Here is a 27,897-nt window from a genome sequence, read left to right as displayed (position 1 = left end):
TAAGTAGCATAATATCGGAATCTAAATATAGGAATACTGCATAAATTGGAAAGAGATCCTCTTTCTCTAATCAGCATTATTAACCAACCCCTGGAAGAGAAGAATGGCCCAGCAATATCATGTGGTCGTGGAGAACTGGGTAAGACCTAGCAAAGTCAAAGTAATACCAACAAGACTGCTTATCTGACTGAATTCTTCAAGATGGCCATGTACCTGCTGTGATTGGGTGTGATTTCAGAGTCAAAATAAAGGCTTTCCCACCTCCTTCTGGAGAAGGCAATGGCACCTCACTCCAGTACTCTTGCCTGGAAAATCTTGTGGATGGGGGAGCCTGGTAAGCTGCAGTCCATGGGGTCGCTATGAGTTGGACACGACTGAGCAACTTCACTTTCACTTTTCACTTTCATGCATTGGAGAAGGAAATAGCAATCCACTCCAGTGTTCTTGCCTGGAGAATCCCAGGGACGGGGGAGCCTGGTGGGCTGCCGTCTATGGGGTTGCACAGAGTTGGATACGACTGAAGGGACTTAGCAGCAGCAGCAGCAGCAGCAGCCACCTCCTTCCCTGCAGGCTTCCCTGGTGGCTCAGAGGTTAAAGCGTCTGCCTGCAATGCAGGAGACATGTGTTCAATCCCTGGGTCGGGAAGATCCCCTGGAGAAGGAAATGGCAACCCACTCCAGGGTTCTTGCCTGGAGAATTCCATGGATGGAGGAGCCTGGTGGGCCACAGTCCACGGGGTCGCAAAGAGTCGGACACGACTAAGCAGCTGCTACTTTCACTTTCTTTGCTCACTTCTTCCCCAACAGTTCATTTCTTTGATGATTCTAATGGTCTAAGATTCATATTCACTATTTTGGCTTAAAGGTTCACCTAGTGTTGAAATGCAAATGCTTCTGGGGTGGGAAGAACATCCTTCAGTTCTTTCAGAGGAAAGAGAGCACACTTTGGTAAGGTGGAGAATGCAAGAGACCCAGAAGGTGGGTAGATGCCAAGGAGATGGGAACAGGAAGAGACAGTTTCAGCTGCAATTTCAAGTAGAATTGACTCTACTCCGGAGATCAAAGTAACTTTATGTAATTAGTTCTGCGTAAGGAATGGTACTTTGATTTAGAAATGAGTGGAGGCCAAGTTCAATTTCTACCTTCTCTAACAAGGCACATTTACTTGGACAGGCCACTAGCCTCTCCAAGCTCCCACTTCCTCCTTGACAAAATATTTAAGCACCTAATGCATGCCCGGCATTGTTTTAAATGAAATCATGATGATAATAGGAACCATTTTCTAGGATTGTTATGAGAAATAAATGGAGTGATCTTTCAAAGTGCTCGCTGTGTGCCTGGCATAGAATTAGAAAAACTTTGTGGATCCAGGAATCGTAATAATGATCCCTTACATCTGTGAATTCTTGCACATTTCACAAAGCACCGTTATTATCTATTTTCCCCTTAAGCCACCCTGAAGGAACTACATTTGGCATCGGACATTTAGTGTCCCATTTTACAGATGAAGAGATGGAATGAAACTTGGCACAGTTCACTTGCTTATTTATGCTTCCTGCTGAAGAAGATTGGTGTTGGTTGACCAAATATTTTGTATTAATACTTAATACTTATCCCTATTTTGTAGACGGAGAAACTCAGTAAGGCTTAGAGAGATTCTGATTTTCTTTTCTGACACTTATGGGAAAAAAGATGTTTTTAAGAAAAGTGAGTTGAACATCTTGGTAAAGGGGTAAAAAGAATCACTTGACATGAAGACAAGGTTGTTGGACAGTTTAATCTCTAATAGATGAAAGTTATTGTGAGGGTCTTGCTGATCTTCACTTACATACTGGAAGACTTAGGAAGGAAGAGATTTGGATTGGAAGCGAGAAAAGATTTGACTTCCCCAAAGCTGGCAGATTTGGGGGAAGTCTATCAATACAAAATGTGGAATCTCTATCACTAGCTATATTCGGAAATCCTGTTGCTGACTAGTCACTCAGTTGTGTCCGACTCTTTGCAGCTCTGCAGACCCCAGCGTGCCAGCCTCCCCGTCCTTCACGCTCTCCTTGAGTTTGCTCAAATCCATGTTCACTGAGTTGATGCTGCTGCTGAACCATCTCATCTTCTGCCCCTGCCTACTCCTTTTGCTTTCAATCTTTCCCAGCATCAGGGTCTTCACCAATGAGTGGCCAAAGTGTTGGAGCTTCAGCTTCAGCATCAGTTCTTCCAGTGAACATTCAGGGTCGATTTCCTTTAGGACTGACTGGTTTCATCTCCTGAGAAGACTCTCAGGAGTCTTCTCCAACACCACAATTCGAAAGCATCAATTCTTTGGCACTCAGCCTTCGGTATGGTCCATTTCTCACATCGGTAGTACATTGACTACTGGAAAAACCATAGCTTTGACTATGTGGACCTGGTCTATAGAAGTCTTGGATGGTCATATAAACTGGAATCTTATTCAGAGGTGGAAAGGTGAACTAGGCAGTATCTTGCAATGACCTCTTCCAAATCTGGTTCTATGACTCAGCAAACATTTAGATGACCTAGTGGTAGGAGAGGAAAATTCTAACATTACATTTGTTTCAATCATTTTCAACCAAACAGATACTTGTTTTAAAAGCAACACAAATGAAATGAACATGTATCAAACATTCCCAGTGGACCCTGAGTCGATGTCCCAGTCTCTACTGAGCAAAACTTTTTCTGTTAGTCAGACTATCCCAAGTCTTTCGCTGGCTGCTTGGTAGAAGCACCTGTCACTATTTGGAGACAATAGATCCTCCTGAAGGATTTTCAACTTTTTGTCAAGCTTAAAGTCTCTGGGAATGATTTGCCCATAAATAAACAGGTTATTGAGAGTATGTATGCCTTCCACATGCCTTCAAATTTCGGTTCACATGAAAACCTTCCTAGAATGACGTGAAAATTATTCATTATGGTGTGTAACCTTGCTGAGTTCTTGTCTTTAAATTCAGAAAAGTACCATATGTGCTTGTCAACTGGTGTGGATGCGTGAAAATGCTCGGTTATTCCTGAAACATGGCCAATTTGGGGATAAGAAACAAAAATAACTTCTTTGACTAAGGCTAGGGCTAAGTCTAAGAGAGAGACTGGAGTGATTGAGGATGCAACTGCCTTCTGTTCCATAGATATTGGTGGAGTCACTGAATTCAACTAGAAGGTGTTGAGCTATTTTAATGACCTGCTGTGGTCAGAAAATTGTTTGCGCTCCCCTTGACTCAACTTATCTTTAGCTGCATCATGACATTAAACATTGCCAGAAAGCAAATGAATTTGTTCTCTTAAAAAAAAATCAATGCCATAAAATAAGATGAAGGGAATTTTCTAGACTAAAGTATAGTAAATAGCAATAATAACCAAATGAAATCTTTGATTGGATTCTGGTTTTTATTGAACAACTATAACTTTTCTGTGTGTCTGAAAAATTTCAAAATAAGAATTTGAGGGGAAAACAAACCAAAACAAAACATCCAGCTTCATCTCTTTAAAAAAATTACCTTGGATTATGTTTTAGTGGTAACTCAGAGAGGGGGAATCTCGTTAAAACTTGTTTTATAATAAGCAGGATTATGGCTCTGTACTCTTTTTGGTAAAATGTTTGGTACAATGCCTTGCATGATCTTAAATAATATTCTCTAAAAATTTTAAAGAGTCCTGGGTGTGTAATATACAGCATGGTGACTATAGTTAATAATACTATATTGTACATTTAAAGGTTGTTAAGAGAGATGATTTTAAAAATTCTCATTGTAAGAAAAACAGTTTTGTAACTGTGTCTGGTGATGGGTGTTAGTTAACTAGACTTACTGTGTGATCATTTCACAGTGCATACCAATTTGGAATCATTATGTTGTAAACCTGAGTGATATAATGTTACATGTCAATTATATTTCAATAAAAAAGGTTTTAAAGTAGAGAAGTTGAAAAGGGAAGCAGATGTGGTTCCTGGTTATGAAACCTGTTCCTCAGCCTGGGTGCTTTAGTTACAGCTTCCCCGGGGTTCACAGTACGCTGTCTTCATTAGCCCCCAATCAGAGGTCTGAGTCACCTGAATTGTCTGCAGGATTTACCCACAGAGTTTACTGTTGAGCAGGATGATACAGGAAGCCCTCTTGCCCTTTAGTTGCTGGTGTGTCTCCAGCTTTTTCAAGCCAAAAGCACAGCCTCAGATTAGAGCAACATATATTTAAGGGTGTGTTTTTGCGGATGCTGGTTGGGACATGAAGACAAACGTAGGAATGATTACATGCTGAGAACAAAGTGGAAACTTTGCTGGGGAAAGAAAACAGTGGAGCAGTTTAAGTTAACTTCAGCGCGTAATCCTATCAGTTTGACCACTGAGTGGGTGTGAAGGGGCCGACGTGGGGGTGGGGGAACTATTTTCACAAAATGACCTGGAAATCTCTCTGCAGTTCTTTTGAGAAGAGGGCTTGGACGTGTTTGGGGGTGGGGAAGATCACGGAAGATGGGGACCTCTTCAGGACCTCAAGGAGGAATGGAGAAACCAAAGGGAGATAATCCAAGGCAGAACAAGGAATGCGCTTTATTATCCGTGAATTCGAAGTGGATGCTAACCACATCCGTCCTCCTCCCCTTCCGCTGGCCGAACCCGCAGCGAGCGGCATCCCGCAAGCTGCGATTCGCTGTCCGGGACTGTCCCTGCGTCTCCCCGCATCCCGGGTCCTGCTCCTCGCTGGCGGAGCTGTCCTCTGCCCGGCGCTGGAGAGGCGGAGTCCCCGCGGCAGGCAGCGCCCCTCAACCCGCCCGGGGCTGCGGCGGGGACGGGGAAAGGAGCCACCAACTCGCGGGAAACTTTCTCGCGGGAAATGACTGGGCTTTTCCAGCTTCCCTTCCACTCCGGGCCACACGGCATCCAATAAACTGCTGCCGCAACTATCGCAGGTTCTGAGCGGCAGCGACCGGGCGGCCCGCGGAAACGCGTCCCCGGGCAGGGACCAGCGCCCTTGACCCCCGAAGGCGCCCAGGGCGCGGGGGCCGCTGGCGGGGCTCAGCGGGTGCGGGGAGACCCGGCGCCACCATGCTTTGTTTTCCCAGCGCAGGGACCGCAGGCGGCCCCTTCCCACCAGACTTCACCCGCCCGCCGCAATAGCCGTGGAAGTTGCCGCGGAACCGAAGGCGAGGGAACCGCTTGGCACGGCACCTCCTTCGGATGCTTTTCCTCCGCATCGACCACTTCTTTCCTCCTTTGTGGGGTGAGTGTAATCGAGTCTGTAGTGACGAGGGGGAAGGACTGGAGGCGAAGGAAGGGAACCGCAGGAGCACAAACGGTTAATGCGCCAAGTTGCTCTTCTTGGGAGGGGGGCTCCCTTCCTGGCGCCTCTCCGTTTCGGAACTCACCCCTCCCTCCTCTCCGTAGCCCCCGCCCCGCAGTCCGTTCCAAGTGCGCACTTTAGCGGTCGGGCTTGATTTCAGGCACCTTAGGAGGGGGTGCTGGGATGAATTCATGAATTCATTGATTTTGGTAGATGTTTTTTTCCCCTCAAAAACTTGTCTTTGTGTACATTCTGAGAAGGGAGAATGAAAGTGGAGGCGAGAGAAGCCTCAGAGGTTGGGAAGGGGGAGATGGCGGGGGTGGGGGGGGGGGGGGGGGAGTGATTTAGCTGAGAGATGATCCTAAGAGCCGAAGACTAGTGGAAGTCTTTACCGACATCAGGAACTCCAGATCCCTGATTCTGCAACCTCACCCCAATATGTCCACCCCAAGCTGCTATCGTTCTGCTGATGCTTTTCCGGGGAAGATTCTCCAGGGGCCAAAATAACTTCAGATAAAAACCTGCCACCTGTATCGTACCTACGGGATGTTCAATGAATGTTTGTTGATTGACTGAACGAGGTACCCTAAGGCTGCATTTCGTGCCATGCAAATTTGCCTGGCAGTGAACTAATTCCCTGAAGTATGGATAGATCCCAAGGCACCAAGTTTGTCCAAGTCATTTTGCAAAGGCGGAGGGGCTGGAGTCTTAGAAACTTACTGTATTCAGGTCTTTGTTATCCCAGAGTACCTGAATGACAGCTTTAGGGTCAGACTCACCTGTCCAGGGATCAGAAGAGTTCCCTCGGGTCCGAATCTGTGTTGTGACCTTGGGTGGGTTCCTGTATTTCTGGGGGTTTGGTCTTTTCATCTGCAAGGTGAGGCCAGTTGGCGGTGATGTAGGGAAGATGGAGGGAAGCCTGAGAAGGTGAAGTGGCAGTTGATAGATGTCAGTCTTGCCTCCCCCTCCCACCCCCTGGATTCAGGAGATGGACTGTTTTTCTTCGTGGAGACCTCTCTGACTCGGATACAGGTAATGCACTGCAGTGACTGGGCTGGTGCCCTTCAGCCCATGAGCAGTGGAGGAGGCGAGGACAGAGGAGGCTCTGGAGGCTGGCACAGGAGCTTAGAAGCAGCTCCCTTTGGGGTTCGGAGCAGAATTTACATATATACTGGTGTCTCTGGAGGCACGGGGTCTGAAAGACTCAGAAGTGATTGAGCAGGGCACACGCTGGAGGCAGAGCTGGGGAAGGGGCAATTTTTCGTTTGTCTTATTTCCCAGTCTCATGGATCCTCTCAGCCTTCTAGCAGAGGGAGGCAAAGTGTGGAAAGGGAGTTCCAGAGAAGGTGGCTCTGAAGGAAACTGCACCTGCCTGAAGGTCTGAGTCAGAGCAGTGCCATCAGATTGGTACCCGTCTTACTGAACTGGGTCTGCGGAGAGCTCCCCTGCGCCTGTCGGGTCAGTGACAAAGCACTTACCCACCCTTCCCATGGATGACAGTGAGCTCTGAGGATCTTGGCCTGGAACTCAGTAACCTGGAGGTTGACGGCAGGAGATGGATGATGAGAAAGAAGCTGCTGACACAGGGCTCCCCAGAAGCCTCAAGGTGCCCTAGAGAGGCATGCATTCCCAGAGCAAACGCTCAAGCAGGCAGTTAGTGCCACGGAAGGCAGGCTGGGGAATACGTCCATTTCTTTTTTAAGTAAAGGCCACAATGATCTAACCGGAGTTCATGGCACTGGGCAGTAAGCCCTGTAAAGGCAGGGTCCATGTCAAGCTGGTTCTTTGTCATATCGCCAGCACCTAGCGTAGTGACGGCCCCTAGAAGGGTTCAAGACAGGCAGAATGGACGGCGAGTGCGCAGGAACTTGAACTCCGTCCCGCTGCAGCGCTGCTCCCTGCAGTTCAGGCCTTCATTTAGTATTTATTGAGCATCTACTGCGTGCAAGTCTCTGTCGCTAGACATCCAAAGTAATTTGTAAACATTATCCATATCGGTACTTGGAGTAGCCCATTCAAGAGCATCCCAGCACCACCAGGTTCTTCTGGAGACTTGAGGTCCCACCGCGAGCCCAGGGGCGGCTTCAAGGCGGGGGAGGGTGTTTGGGGGCAGGGGGAGGGCGCCAGGTTCAGCTTCTTTCCGGGAACAACCCTGGGGTTCCCTTGCCCCGGCCCTCGGGCTCCCGGGGCCGCCAGGTCTTGGCACCTCGGTTCTCCGCAGGGGCCCCGGCGCCTCCCTCCAGGCGCCCCTCCCGCCGCTCCTCCCGGGGCTCCGAGCCGCGGCCGCGGCCAGGCGGCAGGTAGCTGGGGCCGGGCCCGGCTGCGCCTGGGGAGCGAGCTTCCCCGGGCGGGGAGAGAGCGCGGCGGCCGCCGGGCGGCCCCAGAACAAAAGGCTCGGGACTGGCACCGGCTTCCGCGGAGCGCGCCGGGGACGCGGGCTCGGGGTGCGGGCGGGGGGCCGGAGGGAACACCCGAAGTGAGGAACGCAGCTAGGGGCGCGCCCGGGCTGGACGCGGCGACAGGCGGTCCCCGCCGAGCCCTCGGTCTGCGGAGCGGCCGCCGCGGCCCTGCCTCCGCCGCCTACAGCGCCTGCGGGGCGGCCGAGCGTGGCTCCCGCGGCGACTCTGCGGAGCGCGCCGGCCCGGCCCGTAAGTAGCCGCTCGCCCGCCGCCCGCTCCGCGTCGCCTCCGGGCGCCTCCCGCCGCCGGCCGCTGCCCCCGCCCGCGCGCCGGGCGCCTCCACCCGCGGCGCGCCCTCCCGCGTGGCGCGGCCTCTGCGGCGCGCGGCGGGGAGGCTCCCGGGCGCCGCGCCCGTCCTCTGCCCAATGGCTTTCGCCGGCCGGGGAGTGGGGGGCGTCGCCCGGGGGGCGCGGAGCCGCGGCCGGGGTGGGGCTTGTGCGCCCCGAGCGGCCGAGCGAGGCGGCCGTGCCCGCCCGAGCGCGCGGCCGGCCGAGTGTGTGCGAGTGTGCGTGTGCGCGCGCGTGCGGGAGTGTGTGAGCACACGCCTTCGGGGGGCCGGAGCGACGCTGCAGTGGGCTTCTCCCTGGCGCCCGCCCTCCGGCGGCTCTGCCCCACGCCTGCCGGCCCCGCGATTGCGAAGCCGCGTGGCTCCCTCATCTGCCCGAGCCTCCCTGTCGGTCCACCCCTCTCCGGTCTTACTTTTCCTTTTACCCGGGGCTGGGGGCTGCCGGCCGCCCCGCCACCGGCGCAAACACCCAAGCAGCCTCCCGTTCGCGCATCAGCCAAGAGTGCTCCACTAGTCTTTCTCGGGGGTTCCTCCACGAGCCAGCCCGAGGCTCCCCCATCCTGGGAAATTGTTTTGCTGGACTGCCGTACCGAGGCTGGTAAAGCTCCAGGACTTTTATTATTATTTCGATTCTTTTCCTTTCTTTCCCTTCCCGGGCAACGGAGCAATGAAATTTCCAATCGAGACTCCAAGAAAGCAGGTGAACTGGGATCCTAAAGGTTGGTATTTCCTACTTCTGGCCGCCCTGGCCCTGCCTCCATCCCCGGCGTGTGCGCGCGCATCCCGGAGTGCAAGCACCCAGGCTCCGGGCGGCGTGTGTCCGGAGGCTGGAAAACGCGCCTGGGGACTGCAGCGGGGTGGGCGGCGGGCGGAGGCCGCGTGGGTGCCGGGCCCGGATCGCGCCTGCCCTTAGCCCTAACATTGTCCCTCCTTGACTGCTCCAACGTCTATCTAAAGACACACCCAGCGGGCTGTTTGGCTTGAGATTGCAGCAAGTGTCGGTGCTTGCTTCTGACTTGGTGTGTGTTAGTGTGTGCGGGTCTCCTTTGTTTCTGGTGATCTTTGTCTCTGCAAAGGTGGGTGGGGTGCCTTCCCCTGGACCTGGGCTCCCCGGCCAGCCGGGGTGTCCCCAGCGGGATGGGTTTCCAGGCAGCAAGCGAGGCTGCGCCTCGCAGCAGCAGCCCCTGGAGGTGGCCCTTCTCTGGGGCGCGCGGAATAATGAAGCCCTTGGGGGCCTTTCCGATCTTTGCTTAGTCTTATCACCAAACAGGCGGCGAGTTTGGCTCCGGTGGGAGTAGAAGAGAGCGGGAGGGGCTGGTTTTCCAGAAGGGTGGGGCTGCTGAGGGTTCGGGGAGGGGCGCTTTGTGTGCCCCCAGCCCGAGTAGTAGTGTAGCGTACAGGCTCTTATAAATGCTGGGCAGTGTTCCCTGGACTCAAAAGGGAGCGGTTTAGACAGATTTGTGTGTGCCCAGGGTCGGCCGCTGCGTCTCTAATTAGCATACAGATGTAAGGCTGCTCCTGAGCGATCACTCTGCCAGCCGAACAAGTTGAAACCTCCTGTCCAGTTTTGACAAGAATGCTCTTGCTTTTCTCATGTCTTTGACGAACCTTTCTCTTAGTTCATCCGAAGGCTGAGTTGGGCAAGACAAGGCCTCTGTGCAAGTTGGGGTTGAAATTTGCCTGATGTGTGTGTATCTGTGTGTGTGTGTGTGTTTATTACCAGTGCGTTTCTTCTCTTCTGTTTGGAAGAGAGGAAACCCACTCATTGTTGAGGACACGTCTTAGGAATTGACCAGCTTCTTGAAGACAGAGTGAGGAGATAATTGCCTATTCTCAGCACCAGGGCTGTTCTATCTTGAATACAACCCAGACCTGCTATTTTCTCTCTCCATCTCTGGAAATACGGAATTGTGCCTTTTTCGGTCTGTTTGCTTTTTTGGGGGAGAGGAATCCTTTCAAAACATATTCGTTGAATATCTACTACAAACCAAATGCTGTCGCAGGTGCAGGAAATACAGTCAGAATGGTACAGACAAAAAGCTCTGTCTTTTTGGAGTCTGTAGCGAGACTTAAATCAATCATTGCACAGGGCAGTACGTAAATTACAAGTTTATATACTGTTCCCTGTGTTTCGTGAAAAAGAGCGTCAAGGGTTTGAGAGAGCGTCGGATGGAAGAGAGTGACAAGAACCAGGGGAGATGGGTGGTCAGGGAAGATAGTCAGACATGTGTATTGAGACCTGCAGGATACGTAGGGATGAACTAGCCAATGAATAGGGCAGCTTGCAGAAGAAGAAACAGCAGGTGCAAGGGCCCTGAGGCAGAGGGAGCGTGTGTGTTTGTGGAACTGAAAGCAGGCTTCCACGGCGGGAGCAGAGACCAAGAGAGCATGTGTTTTGAGGTGTGGCTGGTGAAACCATGGACCTAGATGCCGAAGTCTGGTGTTGTTGCAGGTAGGGGAGAATTGTGGGTTGCGGGGTTGGAGAGTATTTTTTATTTTAAGTCACTGTAGTGTTTCAAGCTGAGAAGTGACGTGATCTGCACTAAGTTTTGGAGCAAGTGTTATCTGGCTCTTGCGGGTGTGAGGGACCAGACACAGTAGTGGAGTGGGCCAGAGTGGTTGCTGTGGGGATGGAGCCGTGGATGGACTGGGGAGCTCGGGAGGGCACAGGCTTTGTGTGAATCAAGTGTGGAGTGGGGTGGCTGGAATGACTGGGAAGAGCGAGGGCAGGGCCAGTCTTGAGGGAAAACTCCTGAGTTCAGCGCAGGTCTTGCCGCGTGGGAGACATCCTTGAGTCATTCAGGAGGTGGGTCAAGTGGGCCGTCGTCTAAAATATCAGATCAGCGTTTTCAAGGAGCTCTGATAGGGAGGGCTGATTTTGTGAAGCTTGCCATGGCTTTTAAAATGCATTTCTATATAATCATCCTTCTACCTATTTATGTCACAGTGATAAACACAGATGAATCCCATATTTTACAGCCTGAAACAGTGAAGAAGCAAGCAAGTAGCACCTATGGTCACAACCAGTGGTGCTAAAAATGAAAAGACCGCAATAAAAGTCACCGCATTCAATGAGCAATCATTGCATGCCAGGTGTTAGGTGTACGGAATTTCACAGCTATGCTCACAATAGTTATCTGCTAGCACAGTGGTACTGTCCCCACTTGACACTTGATTGCCACTGGGACACCACTGAGCTGCCTTGCGATAGTATATTCTGACTTGAGGCACAGTTGTTCCTGAAGGTGTGGGTGTCAGTCTTTCCTAGCCAGGGGGTAAAGGCAGGCGGAGAATTGGGTGTGACTCGCATACCAGTAGAGAACCAGTGCACATTTATTCACGGTTAATTAAATTGTTAATTAAATTATTTATTGTTGTTTAACCAGAAGATTCATTTATTCAGTCTTCTTTTTTACTCATAAAAGAAAGTTGCTGTCTACTTGCTGTCCTGTCTCTTTTGTGGCCCCAGGGACTGCGGCCTGCCAGGCTTCTCTGTCCATGGGATTTCCCAGGCAAGAATACTGGAGCGGGCTGCCATTTCCTTCTTAAGGGGATCTTCCCAACCCAGGGATCAAACCTGAGTCCCCTGCATTGCAGGCAGATTCTTTACCACTGAGTCACCCGGTAAGCCCATAGAAGGGAGAGACGATCCTAGTTTTATAGGTGAGGGAATGGAAAACAGAGAGGTTGAGTAACTTATCAGAGGTCACACAGCTAGTGGGTTGGATCAAAATATGAGCCCTTAAACACTCTTCCCGTCTGTCCCTCATATTACTGAGGCCTCTGTCTCCTACCTGGTGAGGATCCCAGAGTTCAGGGACTGGAGAAGCATCTTTCAAGGAAGAAGAGAAAAGAGGATGAGGGGGTCGAGGGGGAGGAGGAGGAAGGCAGGGAGGCAGTGAGTCAGTCTTGGTACCTCATCCCTTTCTCCATTAACCCATCTAACCATTCTCTCTCCATCCACCTCCGGGGGGGAGGGGGTTAGTCCCTGGTCACGAGACAGGCATTGGGTCTGTTCTTTGGAAGTTTGGGTTTCAGTTCAGTTCAGTTGCTCAGTCGTGTCCGACTCTGCGACCCCATGGACTGCAGCTGTCCAGGCTTCCCTGTCCATCACCAGCTCCCGGAGTTTACTCAGACTCATGTCCGTCGAGTCGGTGACACCATCCAACCATCTAATCCTCTGTCGTCCTCTTCTCCTCCCACCTTCAATCCTTCCCAGCATCAGGCTCTTTTCCAGTGAGTTAGTTCTTTGCATGAGGTGGCCAAAGTACTGGAGTTTCAGCTTTAGCATCAGTCCTTCCAGTGAACACCCAGGAGTGATTTCCTTTAGAATGGACTGGTTGGACCTCCTTGCAGTCCAAGGGACTCTCAAGAGTCTTCTCCAACACCACAGTTCAAAAGCATTAATTCTTCAGCACTCAGCTTTCTTTATAGTCCAACTCTCACATCCATACATGACCACTGGAAAAACCATAGCCTTGACTAGACGGACCTTTGTTGGCAAAGTAATGGCTCTGCTTTTGAATATGCTCTCTAGGGTTTATATAGACCAAATGTGTTTAGCAAGGGGGAGATGAAGGTGAATCTAGCGTCATAATAGATATGAGGAGGGGAAGTTCCTTAGAAACAGGCAGTAAAGAGACCGCCTGCAATGCGGGAGATCTGGGTTTTATCCCTGGGTTGGGAAGGAAATGGCACCCACTGCAGTATTCTTGCCTGAGAAATGCCATGGACAGAGGAGCCTGGCAGGCTACAGTCCTCGGGGTTGCAAGAGTCGGACAGGACTTAGCAACTAAACCACCACCAGGGTATGAACAAGCTTGCACTTTCAGGTGGCTCTGCTCACAGGTTTTGGAAGGAAGGTGTAATCCTGTTTTGCTTACAGCCCTGTTACCTGACAACTTAATAGCACAAGATGAAGGTTTGAGAGCAGATTGGTTTTGATTGCACTTGGGTGAATTAAACAAAACACTGTCAAGAGGTTTAGGTGGAGAAATAAGACCTAAGTGTAAAACGATTATGCTCTGTTGAGCTTTTGGCCTTCCTCCATATTTGTAAAGCTAATGCTCAATATACCAGCAAATTTGGAAAACTCAGCAGTGGCCACAGGTCTGGAAAAGGTCAGTTTTCGTGTCAATTCCAAAGAAAGGCAATGCCAAAGAATGCTCAAACTACCGCACAGTTGCACTCGTCTCACACGCTAGTAAAGTAATGCTCAAAATTCTCCAAGCCAGGCTTCAGCAACACGTGAACCATGAACTTCCAGATGTTCAAGCTGGTTTTAGAAAAGGTAGAGGAACCAGAGATCAAATTGCCAACCTCTGCTGGATCACGGAAAAAGCAAGAGAGTTCCAGAAAAACATCTATTTCTTCTTTATTGACTATGCCAAAACCTTTGACTGTGTGGATCACAATAAACTGTGGAAAATTCTGAAAGAGATGGGAATACCAGACCACCTGACCTGCCTCTTGAGAAAGCTATATGCAGGTCAGGAAGCAACAGTTAGAACTGGACATGGAACAACAGACTGGTTCCAAATAGGAAAAGGAGTACGTCAAGGCTGTATATTGTCACCCTGCTTATTTAACTTCTATGCAGAATACATCATGAGAAACACTGGGCTGGAAGAAACACAAGCTGGAATCAAGATTGCCGGGAGAAATATCAATCACCTCAGATATGCAGATGACACCACCCTTATGGCAGAAAGTGAAGAGGAACTCAAAAGCCTCTTGATGAAAGTGAAAGAGGAGAGCGAAAAAGTTGGCTTCAAGCTCAACATTCAGAAAACAAAGATCATGGCATCTGGTCCCATCACTTCATGGGAAATAGATGGGGAAACAGTGGAAACAGTGTCAGACTTTATTTTTTGGGGCTCCAAAATCACTGCAGATGGTGACTGCAGCCATGAAATTAAAAGATGCTTACTCCTTGGAAGAAAAGTTATGACCAACCTAGATAGCATATTCAGAAGCAGAGACATTACTTTGCTGACTAAGGTCCATCTAGTCAAGGCTATGGTTTTCCTGTGGTCATGTATGGATGTGAGAGTTGGACTGTGAAGAAGGCTGAGTGCCGAAGAATTAATGCTTTTGAACTGTGGTTTTGGAGAAGACTCTTGAGAGTCCCTTGGACTGCAAGGATCTCCAACCAGTCCATTCTAAAGGAGATCAGCCCTGGGACTTCTTTGGAAGGAATGATGCTGAAGCTGAAACTCCAGTACTTTGGCCACCTCATGCGAAGAGTTGACTCATTGGAAAAGACTCTGATGCTGGGAGGGATTGGGGGCAGGAGGAAAAGGGGACGACAGACGATGAGATGACTGGTGGGCATCACCAACTCGATGGACGTGAGTCTGAGTGAACTCCGGGAGTTGGTGATGGACAGGGAGGCCTGGTGTGTAGCAATTCATGGGGTCGCAGAGTCGGACATGACTGAGCAACTGAACTGAACTGATTTTAAGACACAGTGACTGTGGAGGACCTACCCAGGAGGAGGTGGGCTCTAAGTCTTGGCTTTCAGAGTAGACCTTACGTACATTTTAAATTGTTGGGTTCTCTTCTTGATGATGTTCTTTTGAAAATTGGGATTGACTGGCTGCTTTTGTGTATGTTGAAGGCTTTTAAAAACCAACAAGATCAGCAAACACTATCTCTACAGCTTGAGGCAAGCATATCATAATGGTGTGAAAAACTGAGTTTTGGGGCAAAAGACTTAGTTTCTAAAAGAAGCTGTCGCAGAAATTAGCTGTGTGCCTTCGGGCTGCTCACTTGGCCTCTCTGCGCTGCACATTCCGTCCAGGAGGCCCCTGACACGACCTCTTTGATCCTGTCTCTTCAACGTTCCCCTCGGTCTGACTGCTGGGCCCCCTGGCTTCCTTCTGTTCTGCAAGTAGATGAGATGAGTCCCCTGTCTCAGGGCCTTTCTTGCACTTTCCGTGGCTCATAAATGTATGTTGGCGTTGCTGGCTTCTTTCCATCCTCTCAACCTCAGTTCACACATCACCTTGTTAGCGGGGATTTCCCTGTTGCATCTAAAAACCTTGCCTCTGATTCCCTGACCCTATCACTTCCATTGTGTCTCCGGCTGAGTTGTCTCCCTGGTACCTGTTGTGAGCTGAAACCATCATGTGTCATGATGCCAGCCTCCTTGGCTAGTGGGTGGGCCCCACAGGTAGGAATGTTCCCTGCCCTGTTTGCTGTCTTAACCCCAGGCCCTGGGAGGTGCCCAGCACTTAGTGGATGCTCAGTAATCTTTTGCTGAATATATGTAGGGATACAGGGATGGATCAAAGAGGGTCTCTAAGGCTTCCAGGGTGATGAAGATTTCAGCGCTCTTTTTCTTTTTAATTGCAGTGTAGCTGTTGTGTAAGTTTCTGCTGCACAGCAAAGCGAATCATCTATGCATATACACACATCTACTCGTTTTTGGATTTCCTTCCCGTTTAGAGCACTGAGCAGAGTTCCCTGTGCGACACAGGAGGTTCTCACTGGTTATCTATTTTATACGTAATCGAGCATACATGTCAGTTCCCACCTCCCTGTTCATGCCCTGCAGCCACGCTTGGCGTCTGTATGTTTGCTCTGTCCGTCTGTGTCTCCATTTCTGCTTTGTAAATAGGTTCATCCGTACCGTTTTTCTGGATTCCGCATGTATGTGTTACTATTCGATACTTGTTTTTCTCTTTCTGATTACTCTGTGTGAGTCTTTAGGTCCATGCACATCTCTGCAAATGGCACAGTTTTCTTCCTTTTCACGGCTGAATAATATTCCACCATCTACACCAGCCAGAACGTGGAAACAATCTGAGTGCCCATCATCAGAGGAAAGGAAACGATGTGGCCCATGGATGCTATGGAAGATTACCCAGCACTCTTGTAACCTACAGGTGGCAGAGGACAAGTCCGATAGGATAGTAGTGTCCCTAACTGAGGAGCCATCAGGAAGGACCTGATATTCCCACCTCCTGGCGAGCGCCCAGCTCTCCAGAGCCTCCAGCAAACTGTTTCTGTCTGTTTGCCTTTTCACCAGGAGTGGGGGTGGAAGGCGCAGGTGGGTGGGCAGATGTGGCCTGGCACAGATTCGGTTGGTGTCCCAGGAATAATTTAGCACATATTGGCCATTGGCATGCAGCTCTCTTTGGGTGTTTAAATCGATTTGAGAAAGAAGCAGAGCTTCCCTGGTGGCTCAGTGGTAAAGAACTCACTTGCCAATGCAGGATGCTGGGGTTCAATCTCTGGGGTCGGGAAGATCCCCTGGAGAAGGAAACGGCAACCCATTCCAGCATTCTTGCCTGGAGAATCCCATGGACAGAAGAACCTGGCAGGCTACCGTCCATGAGGGTGGCAGAAGAGTCAGACACAATTTAGCCACTGAACAACAACAGTAACAACAAAGAAAGAAGCGAGGCCTTAGAGCCAGAGCTGGTTTTTTTTTTTTTTTTTAAGCTGCATTTTTAGTGAATAGTTTAACGCAAAATTCCAGAGAGGCCTGTATCGTATGTGTATATTGCCTTTCAGTTTACAGAACACTTTTTACAAATGATCTCATTTGTTCGTTAAATAGCCCTATTTTTGTCAATATTGGAGTCTTAGATTTACTACTGACGGGAATAGAACAAGTCAGTGGCTTCTTTGGGGGCCCAAGGCTGCAGATGGGCAGTGCCAGCCCAGGCCTCCTCATGCCTATGTGCAGGGCAGTTTCCCTCACGCCTTCTTCTCTTCCAGGATTTTTGTCCATTCCACACTCTATCATTCTTTCTGATCCAAAAGTGTCTTCACAGATTTCTCGGAGATTTAGAGGCGGAAGTCTTTTGGCTGGTCAGTGAGCCCTGAGGGGTGATGGTGGTTTTCTGCAGGTTGTGCTTGCCCTAGCTGAGTTCTGCTGAACACCCTTTGTCCCATGAGTTCAAAGGAGGAGCCTTGGATCTCACTTCTGCGCTCTTGGTTCAAAAGAGATTTTGGTCCCTTGTGAATGAATATGAGCCACACTCAACCTGTAAGATGGATGGAGTGCAGTCTTTATTAATGTGTTTCCAAACACACATTTGTATTGCTTAGATTTTCTGGAAAGAAAATAATCTGTGTTGAATTAATATCCAACTTTCAGGAGATCAGCTTTCCAAATGGGATTAGTAATATGCCAGTATCAGCACAATTATCCTAGGAAGTAAAGAGGGAAGATGTTCCAAAGCCGACGCGGGTCCAGGTTTGGCTCAGGCTCTTTTCCGGAGGAGCTGCACTCTCTTGCAGACTCTGTTGATCACTGGGTGGGATGAAGATGGGGTAGGTTCACTTTGCTGCACCACCCTGCTTCTGAAACATCTCCACTTTGGCTCCGCGTGAGTCTGCTCAGGCCGTCATAGGAAAATATCCTAGACCGAGTGGCTGAAACAACAGAAATTTATTTTCTCTCAGTTTTGAAGACTGGAAATCCGAGATCAAGGCAGTAGCTGGCTGATGTCTGGGGAGTGCTCCCTTCCAGGGCTGCAAGTGGCCACCTCCTTGCCATGCCTTCCTGTGATGTAGCGTGCCCTGAGGCCTCTTCCTCTTCTTAAAGGGTACCAGCCCTGTTGAATGGGAGCCCCACCCTTAAGACCTCTCTTGATGTTAATTACCTCCTAAAGGCCCTACTGCTAGTTCAGTGGCATTTGGGATTTAGGTTTCAACATATGAATTTTTTTTCTTGGGGGAGGGGATGCTGTTCAGTCCATAGCAGGCTTTTCATGAGCATCATCTTAAATGAGATGCATTTAAAAAATACAAACTACATCTTGCCCCAAACTGGGAAATTTCACCACAGCTGAGATAATGGTTTTTAAAGTCGGCACAGTGCTAGGGACCCACTGTTGGTCAAGAAAGGTAAATTGTACCTTTTTTTTAAAAAAAAAAAAAACGCAAAACAAAACTTGTTTTTAATCCTTATTTTTGTTTTTTACCTTTGTCTGTCTTTTTAAAAAGACAAACTTTTATTTTCTATCAGAGTGTAACCTGATTTATCCCTAACAGTGTCGGGACAGTTTCAGGTGCACAGCACTTAGGCCTATATCCATTCTTCCTCAAACTCCCTTCCCATCCAGGCTGCCACAGAACAGAATTGAGCAGAGGTCCCTGTGCTACACAGCACGTGCTTGCTGGTTATCCATTTAAAATAGAGCAGTGTATACATGTTGATCTCAAACTCCCTAACTATCCCTCCCCCTGTAACTGTAAGTTCATTCTCTAAGTCTGTTAACACTTTAAAGAAATTATTTATTTTTGGCCATGCCACATGGCATGCAAGGATCTTACCTAGTTTCCTGACCAGACCCATGGCCCCCTGCAGTGAAAGTACAGATTCTTAACCACTGGACCACCAGTGAAGTCTCATATGTACTTTTTTTGAGGTAGTGGAATCATTTTCCTTTTAGTCCATGGGGAATTAGAGAGTTTAATGATGAAATAGAATGAAACTGTTTTACTGAAAGCCAATTAGGAAGTCTCAGTTTGGACATCTCCCTTGGCTGAAGCTGGAAGGTGGATAAAGGTGACGTCTTTGGCTCTGCTCAGGTTCTGTTATAAAGGGCGCTTTCTGGGTGAGCCGGCTGGGTTTAGACTTGGTTAGGGGCTCAGCTCTGCCTGGCTTGGCTATGCAGTCTGCCCCAATGTGGCACCAGGAACATGCTGGTCTCCCCTTCCTGGCAGCTTTCCCACAGAGGTCAAAGGATCAGTCGCCCTGGGGCTCTGCTCCTAAAGGTCCTCTCCGTGGGCTCCTGACTGTGTCAGGCTCATTACTGGATGGAGAAACAAAATCCTCGTGTTTATGTCCTAAAACGTCTATTTGTGGTTTGCAGGCATGGTTTGAAATTTTTCTTTTTTCCCCTTGTAAGTGTCTGGGACTGAGTACTGTCAATTGAAACTTGAAAGCTGGTGTCCTTGTCTTCCATGTCGAGCTGGTGTGGAGGTTGAGGGCCAGAACCATTGGCGCGGGGAGGGGTGGGCCCAGGGAAATGACACGCTCCTTTTCCTTCACTCCCAGAGCCAGGGAGGCAGACGGGGGTGGGCATAAAAGGCGGTGTGAGGGGTAGGTGGGCAGGATTTCGGGGAACTCCAGTTTCTGTTCTACCAATGACTTTACTTTCTTTTTTCCATGGGGGGAGCTTTGAAGCAAAGTGGAACGGTGGCGAAGTGTAGAATTTGTAGAGTGATCGCGGGAGCTCCCCCTTCCGCCTCCCCTTCTGTTCTTCCTTCGTTCATTCTGCCTGCTCCACACCCCCACCTTGCCCTGTTCTCTGCAGAGCTCTGATCTCAACTACTATCTCTTATGCCAAGGATTCTAGTCTTTATTCATCCAGTTACCCGATGTAGGGGCAACAGTAGTGTTTGCAGTTTAAAAAGAAATCCCTGACGAGTCAATGCAGATTTGCTCACGTGATGGAGTCTGAAAGTCACGGCGACCTTTCAGAATGGGCTAGAATGCTGGTATTTGTAATTCTGTCGTACTGGCTAGCAACAACTTTACTACTGAGAAATGAGTTTCTAATGTGTAAGCAGCCCTGTGGTTCCCCCAGTTCAGTTCAGTTCAGTCGCTCAGTCGTGTCTGACTTTTTGTGACCCCATGAATTGCAGCACGCCAGGCCTCCCTGTCCATCACCAACTCCTGGAGTTCACCCAGACTCACGTCCGTCCAGTTGGTGATGCCATCCAGCCATCTCATCCTCTGTCGTCCCCTTTTCTTCCTGCCCTCAATCCCTCCCAGCATCAGAGTCTTTTCCAATGAGTCAACTCTTCGCATGAGGTGGCCAAAGTACTGGAGTTTCAGCTTTAGCCTCAGTCCTTCCAAAGAACACCCAGGACTGATCTCCTTTAGAATGGACTGGTTGGATCTCCTTGCAGTCCAAGGGACTCTCAAGAGTCTTCTCCAACACCACAGTTCAAAAGCATTAATTCTTTGGCGCTTAGCTCTCTTCACAGTCCAACTCTCACATCCATACATGACCACTGGGAAAACCATAGCCTTGACTAGACGGACCTTTGTTGGCAAAGTAATGTCTCTGCTTTTGAATATACTATCTAGGTTGGTCATAACTTTTCTTCCAAGGAGTAAGCGTCTGTTAATTTCATGGCTGCAATCACCATCTGCAGGGATTTTGGAGCCCCCCAAAATAAAATCTGACACTGTTTCCACTGTTTCCCCATCTATTTCCCATGAAGTGATGGGACCAGATGCCATGATCTTCGTTTTCTGAATGTTGAGCTTGAAGCTAGCTTTTTCACTCTCCTCTTTCACTTTCATCAAGAAGCTTTTTATGTCCTCTTCACTTTCTGCCATAAGGGTGGTGTCATCTGCATATCTGAGGTTATTGATATTTCTCCCGGCAATCTTGATTCCAGCTTGTGCTTCTTCCAGCCCGGCGTTTCTCATGATGTACCATGCATAGAAGTTAAATAAGCAGGGTGACAATATACAGCCTTGATATACTCCTTTTCCTATTTGGAACCAGTCTGTTGTTCCATGTCCAGTTCTAACTGTTGCTTCCTGACCTGCATACAGGTTTCTCAAGAGGCAGGTCAGGTGGTCTGGTATTCCCATCTCTTTCAGAATTTTCCACAGCTTATTGTGATCCACACAGTCAAAGGTTTTGGCATAGTCAACAAAGCAGAAATAGATGCTTTTCTGGAACCCTCTTGGCTGTGCTGGGTGTTAATTGCGGCATGTGGGATCTAGTTCCCTGACCAAGGTTGAACTGGGGCCCCCTGGATTGGACTGTGAAGTCTTAACCACGGGGCCACCAGGGAAGTCCCAAGGCTTTCATATTCTTATCCCGAATTTAAAACACCTTTAGGCTGTTCTCACTGAACCAGAGAAAATAATAAAGAAAAAACATGGCTTGGAATCATAATACTCAGTCTGAGTTCTTCCCAATATTAGTAGCTATGTGAACCTGGACAAGTCACTTAAGCTTTTGAAGACTTAGTTTTCTCCTATGTGAAAAAAAAAGAGAGCATAGTAACATTTGTGTCACTCAGCAAATGCTGAGATGATCAAATGAGATGGTAAATGTGAACAAGATTTATAAACTTAAGTTGTCAGCCAACATTTCTCAAAGTGTGTTCGATGAGACACAAGTGATCTTTCCAGATGTCGCATGGAAAAGCAAACGTTTTCTTGGCCATGTGAGATTGCCGAGTGGCCTGTTCTCATTCCCTCCTGGAGAGTTAGTATTGCTGTGTGACAAATGGCCCCAGCGTTTAGTGACTTAAGCCAGTGATCAGTGTTTATGATCTCTATCAGGAATTCAGGAACTGCGTAGCTGGGTTGTCTGGCTGGGGGTCACTTGCTGATTGTGGGCAGATGTTGGCTGGGGCTGGCGGTCATCTGAGAGCTTGACTAGGGCTGGGAGATCTGCCTCTGAGGTGACTTGCTCATGTGACTTGCAGATTGCTGCTGTCTTTGGGAGAACCTCTCCGCAGGCTGCTTGAGTATCCTCACAACACGGCCAACTTTCTCCAGAGTAAGCCCTTCAAGAGAGAGCACAGTTAGGCCTTTCATGACCTAACCTCAGAAATCTGTGTGCACACAATGGAATTAATAAAATAGTAAATGAGAACAGACTAGATATGATTAAGACCTCTGAAACCCTAATCATAAACTCATTTTAATAGTTATGGAAAGAATGAAAGTATTTAAAATGATGCACAATGTCCTAAGTCTTCCTAAATCAAGATTTTGGTTAACATGCTTTTAGGAATATTAAAAGCAGAGTGAGTGTTTTTTTTAATAAATCATAAAATGGTTCTAAATATAAAGTCATGTAAAATTTAAAAAATAAATCATACATTTTTATTATTACCATAGTCTTTGTTTTTTCTTCTAGTTTTATTGAGATATAATTGACATAAACATGCATTTGTTTAGGTGTAAAACATAATGATTTGATACATTTATCTATTGTCAGATGATTCCCATAATAAGTTTAGTCAACATCCATCATTTCACACTGTTCATTTTTTATGATGAGAAAACTTTTAGGGTCTACTCTCTGAGCAACTTTCAAATATATATCAGAGTATTGTTAACTCTAATGAGCGTGCTGTCTGCTACATCCCGGGGACTTATCTATCTTATGGCTGGAAGTTTGTACCTTCTGATCACCTTTTCTCAGTTCGCCTACTCCCCCCACCCCACCCCCCCGCCACTGCCTTTGGCAGCCCCCAGCCTCTTCTCTGTTTACCTTCTGATCACCTTTTCTCAGTTCGCCTACCCCCCCACCACTGCCTTTGGCAGCCCCCAGCCTCTTCTCTGTTTACCTTCTGATCACCTTTTCTCAGTTCGCCTACTCCCTCTCCCCCCGACTGCCTTTGGTAGCCACCAGCCTCTTCTCTGTTTCTCTGAGTCTGGCTTTCTTAGGTTCCACATGTAAGTTGGATCACCCAGTACCTGTCTTTCTCTGACTTTTTTCCCTTAGCATAATGTTCTCAAGGTCCATCTGTGTGGCCGCAAACGGATTTGCTGCCTCCTTCTTTTCATGAGATGTGAGCTGCCACGTTTGGGAGGAGGGATGATTAAATGCACTTTGGAAGGAGAGAGTATCAAAGAACTTGAGGAAATATTTAAAAATCACCATAAGCATTTCCTGCTCGGCTTACTGAGCGCCGGGCATTGTGCAAAGTGCTTGAGAGACATTATCTCATGTAGTCCTCTCTCTGGTCCAGAGAAACACATGAGATGATTATCCCTGCCTTCTGAATGAGGAGGCTGAGGCCTGCAGAGCTTAAGCAACTTGCCCAAAGTTACCTCGTAGCTCTGGGCTGAATGCTGGGGGTCTGTTAGCTCTGGAGTTCTTCCGTCCACCTCCTCCGCCTTCCCTGAGAAGCCTGCAGGGTGGAAACTGGGTTGATTGTATTTAACCCTGCATTTCCCATTTACCCCTCTCATCACCCACTGCTCAAAAGGGTATTTGAGAAAGAACGAGCCTGATGATGATTTGTATAAGATACGAATATATGGTCTTACAGTAGGTTGCAGCATACCACCCAGCCCACGCAGATACAGATACAGATTTTTCTGATACAAAAAGCCTGTCTTTGTGGGCACCATGTTACGTGTAGATCTAGTAAGTTGTCACCAAAAAGTAACACTGCGATGCACCCTAGTTCTTCTCACTGTGAAACCAGAGGTTGAGGGAGGCAGCTCGGGACCCACTTCTTTAGCAGATCATCCTTCTTGGACAGCCTTCTTCATAGGTTCAAAGCCTGGCTTCCCCGGTGGCTCAGACAGTAAAGAATCTCCCTGCAATGCAGAAGACCCGGGTTCAATCCCTGCATCTGGAAGATCCCCTGTAGAAGGGAATTGTTACCCACTCAATGGCACCCCACTCCAGTACTCTTGCCTGGAAAATCCCATAGACGGAGGAGCCCGGTGGGCTGTAGTCCATGGGGTCACTAAGAGTTGGACACGACTGAGTGATGTCTCTTTCACTTTTCACTTTCATGCATTGGAGAAGAAAATGGCAACCCACTCCAGTGTTCTTGCCTGGAGAATCCCAGGGACTGGGCAGCCTGGTGGGTTGCAGTCTCTGGGGTCGCACAGAGTCAGACACGACTGAAGCAACTTAGCAGCAGCAGCAGCAGCCAGTGTTCTTGCCTGGAGAATCCCATGGACAGAGGAGCCTGGTGGGCTACAGTCCATGGGGTCACAGGACTGAGCAACCAACACTTTCACTTTGGATAAAGCCAAGACAGGACATCCTTGAGGCTGGGCAGTGGAAGTCTCAGGGCATGGGTGTCTGGTGTGTGTCTGTGTGTGTGAGGGCAGCACAAGTCAGAACATAGCCAACGTGCCGGGGAATGTGCTTGCAGGGATGGACCCGGCGCGCAGGGAGAAGTCACTTATTTGGACTTATTTGGAGTAAACATACTTATTAATTTTTTTTTAACCACCTTGTTTTCTCTGCACATTCTTGAAGGGAAAATGATTTCCAGGAAGCAGGATGCGTCTGATGGCTTTGAGATTCCCACGTTGCCGAACACCCGGGTTACTCCGAGGTACTTTGTATTCTGAGGACAGTTCTTGTGTGTCTGGGCAGAGGCGTGTCTTTTGAGTGCACCATAGGCTTTGTTGAGCCCATCACTGCTTCCACAATAGGGCCAGGAGGGGCCCTGGACGGGGTGGGAGTGGATTGAATGAGGCTGCCTGAGGGGCCTGTCTTATTCTGGAGCCGACTCTCAGGGCGTCTGTAACCATAGCAACCGAGGGCTGGACCGCTCTCAGGATGCAGACATGCTGTAGTCCCGCTCCTGGCTCTGTTGCCTTCCGCTCCTTTCCTTCATCCAGGAACTGCCCCCACCCTCTGCCTCGAGCCCCTCAGGCTCGCCCCTGATCAGGGACTGACGTTCAGGGTGATTCTACATGGGTGATTTTAGCTTCCGATGGACCCTTCACATTCTCAGTCTCCACCTTCAACTTCTGGACCTACAGCTGATTCGTTACGACCCAGACCAAGCCACACCAACATCATTTCCCCCTCCTTTCCACTTTTACTTTGAAAAATCAGGCAGAGTTATGTAGGGAATGTATTTTAGATTTCATTGCAGTCGTGTGTAATGATGGTGGCTCATGACACTCAGTGTTTTGAATAACACTCACCTTCTGGTTTAGATCTTCGGTCTGGGGGGATGGGTTATAAAAGAACAGAGAAAGCCAGTGAGGCCCAGTAGAAGGACCCCTAGTCTCTGGCCAGGAGACTTGGGTCGTGATCCTGGCTAGAGTGTGAGGGGTGGCGCGTGGGTGCGTGAGGATGGGTAGGGGGGTGGTGGCCAGGTTACACAAGGGATAGTGGGTCCTGAGAGGGAAGTTTTTATTCCTGAGAATAATGGGAAGGCACGGAATAGTTTCAAGTAGGAGGAATGACAGGATCAGATTTGTATTTTTTTTAAACTTTTTTAAAAAAAATTTTGATGTGGGCCATTTTGAAGTCTTCGTGTTTTCGCCCTGAGGCATGTGGATTTTATCTCCCCAGAGATTGAACTCACACCCCCTGCGCTGGAAGGCAAGGTCTTAACCGCTGGACCACCAGGGAAGTCCCCAGATTTGTATTTTTAAAGATTATTTAAATCACTTATAAATGAGTATCCTTTGTAATAGAATGATTGATTCAGCAAATGTTTGTAGAGGATCCTTGCTATGAGCTGGGCACGTAGGGTGGCGAACTTACACAGGGGACTCTGTCTTCTTATAGGTATCATGGGAATTTTTGAAAAACATTTAGATAGGAGAAAAGCTTTTTTTGGCCTCTTTGGTTTACAACAACCGATTCCTAACTTCTGCTTGCAAATGAGAAGGGTATCTTTTTCTATTTTTTTTTTGGGTGGAGGATGTATTCTATCTTAAAGCAATGGCAGCTGCATTTTCAGTCTCTGTGAATGTAATCTTTTCCTGGGCTTTGTTACATACATGGCTTTTGATTCTGTGATCATTTACATATCTGGAGTCGGCGAATCAATACACCAGAAACTCATGGCACATCCAGTAGTTTGTACTTCAAACACCTCTTGGAAGCTCTCAGCCATCAGTTTAGCATAATGGGCCTAATAAAAATTGCCAGCATGTCCTCCTCACCCGCTGCCACTTTGTTCCTGGAGCATGGGGGGCATCGTGACATTGGGGTATTTCTCCTTTGACTATAATGGGACCCCCTGCTTGGCAAATCCTTGTGGCCTCAGCTTGGAAGGCCTCCCCAAAGCCTGAATTAATGAGAGGCTATGAACAGGCAGGGTGAGAACGCGGCTTCTGCAGGGCATGAATGCCTGCTTCTCTGGCAATAATCTCTGCATTCAGACTCAGTTCTAAAGAGAAGTGAAGCCAACAGCCCCGGGGGGTGGGATTTGGGGAGCCCCTGAGTCCCTGTCTACAGCTGAGCCCCAGCACTGCTTTCCATGACCAGCAGACTGCCTACAGACTCCACCTGCAATGCAGGAGACGTAAGAGGCATGAGTTCAATCTCTGGGTCGGGAAGACCCCCTGGAGGAGGGCATGGCGACCCACTCCAGTACTCTTGCCTGGAGAGTCCCATGGACAGAGGAGCCTGGCAGGCTGCAGTCCATGGGGTCACAAATGAGTTGGACACGAGTTAATGACCAAACATCAGCAACAAACTCTCTGCAGCTTCTCAAAGGAAAAGAGGCGTCCAGAGAGGTCAGGTGATTTTCTCAGACAGCAAAGAGGAAACAAAGCGCGCGTTTGCATCCGTATCTTAACGTCCGTTGTGCAACACCAGGGGAGGGGCTTTTGTTTCTCTCCTTTTGGGAAGAATAATTAATGAAGAGCTATAGGGACAGGGCTGAGTGACTGAACAGCAGCTAGGCTTCCCTGGTGGTCAGATGGTAAAGAGCCTGCCTGCAGTGCAGAAGGCCTGGGTCGGGAAGACCCCCTGGAGAAGGCAATGGCAACCCACTCCCACAGATAGAGGCCTGGGGGGCTACTGTCCACAGGACTGTAGAGTTGGACATGACTGAGCGACTGAACAATAGCAACACAGCTCTTCCAGAGCCTGGAGCATACTGGTTCTGAGATTTCAAGTTAAATCCTCTGTAATCTATAACAAGTATGGACCTGGGTGTATATTCAGCCTCTTGGAGAAGACATCCATTCATTTATTCAGTGATATTTACTGGGCGCCTTCCTTGTGCCTGGCGCTATTCCAGGCCTGGAGGTAAGAGATGAACAACATAGATTTCCTGCCCTCCTGAAACTCACCGCCTGGCCAGAGCGCCCAACCTTTCTTACAGACTAGACTCTCAGGTCAGTTCCCTGCACATTTCAGAAATCTCTCTCAGGCACAAGTCAGAAGGGCTTAAAACTTTTTATGCTAAGGGTGAAAATGAGGTGTTTCTTTTATTTTTTATCTTTTTAATTGTGGTAAAAGTCACGTAATATAAAACATGCTATTTTAACCACATTTAACTGTAGAGCTTAGTGGTAGCAGGTACATTCATCATCTCCTGAGTTTTTCACTTTCTGAAACGGAAGCTGTCGACATGCCCCCTCCCCCTGCTCCCTGGCCCCCGGCAGCTACCAATGTTCTTTCTGACTGCGAATTCGACTAGTCTGCCGCTGCTGCGTCGCTTCAGTGTTGTCCGACTCTGTGCGACCCTGTAGACGGCACCCCACCAGGCTCCCCTGTCCCTGGGATTCTCCAGGCAAGAACACTGGAGTGGGGTGCCATTTCCTTCTCCAATGCATGAAAGTGAAAAGTGAAAGTGAAGTCCAGCTCAGTGGTGTCTGACTCTTGGGGACCCCATGGACTGCAGCCTACCAGGCTCCTCCGCCCATGGGATTTTCCAGGCAAGAGCACTGGAGTGGGGTGCCATTGCCTTCTCTGTTGACTAATCTAGGTACCTCTTATAAGTGGAATCAAGCATTTTTTGGTCTATACCTACTGTATATTGGAATGCATTTTTATGGTTAACTTAATATATGTCCTGAAAACAGACTGGGCCTTCTTTTTTCACCCCTGTGCTATGCAGTAGGTTGAAAATAAGATCATTCTGATGTAACATTACTCTTTGAAAAAAATGTTTAGCTTGTTAATTTCCTAGGGAATGAGTGTTGATCCTGTAGAAGTCAGCAACATTTTATCAGAACATGCAGTGATTTCAAAGAGAGTCTTAGAGCTGCCTAGTTTGTATGGAAACTTTATTAAGAACACCTTTGTTAATTAGGGCTCTGTGGCTTGTGTGTGGATCCCTGGAACCTGACCTGAGTGAGTTTCCCCGGTGATGACGACACGTAAATTAATCTCAGAGGAACTGCAAGAGATTGAAATGTTCGATTCTTAAATAATCTTTCTCTCTGGCAGATGGGAACTTTTTGCTGCGCATGATTTCCAAAG

General features: G+C 48.7%; 1 protein-coding gene across 1 annotated transcript in view; it reads left to right on the top strand.

Annotated features, from left to right (window-relative positions):
- Positions 1 to 8,265: 8,265 nt before the first annotated feature.
- KCNK10 (potassium two pore domain channel subfamily K member 10) overlaps positions 8,266 to 27,897 on the top strand; it is a 161,119-nt gene continuing 141,487 nt past the window's right edge. Inside the window, exon 1 of the mRNA XM_015097221.4 lies at positions 8,266 to 8,745. Within this exon, the coding sequence (XP_014952707.2) occupies positions 8,694 to 8,745 (52 nt within the window). The 5' untranslated portion in view covers positions 8,266 to 8,693. The remainder of the gene's footprint in view (positions 8,746 to 27,897) is intronic.

The sequence above is a fragment of the Ovis aries genome, chromosome 7 (assembly GCF_016772045.2).
Source record: "Ovis aries strain OAR_USU_Benz2616 breed Rambouillet chromosome 7, ARS-UI_Ramb_v3.0, whole genome shotgun sequence".
NCBI lineage: Eukaryota > Metazoa > Chordata > Mammalia > Artiodactyla > Bovidae > Ovis > Ovis aries.
Note: the sequence above shows the minus strand (reverse complement) of the source record. Positions and strands in the feature narration are given on the sequence as shown.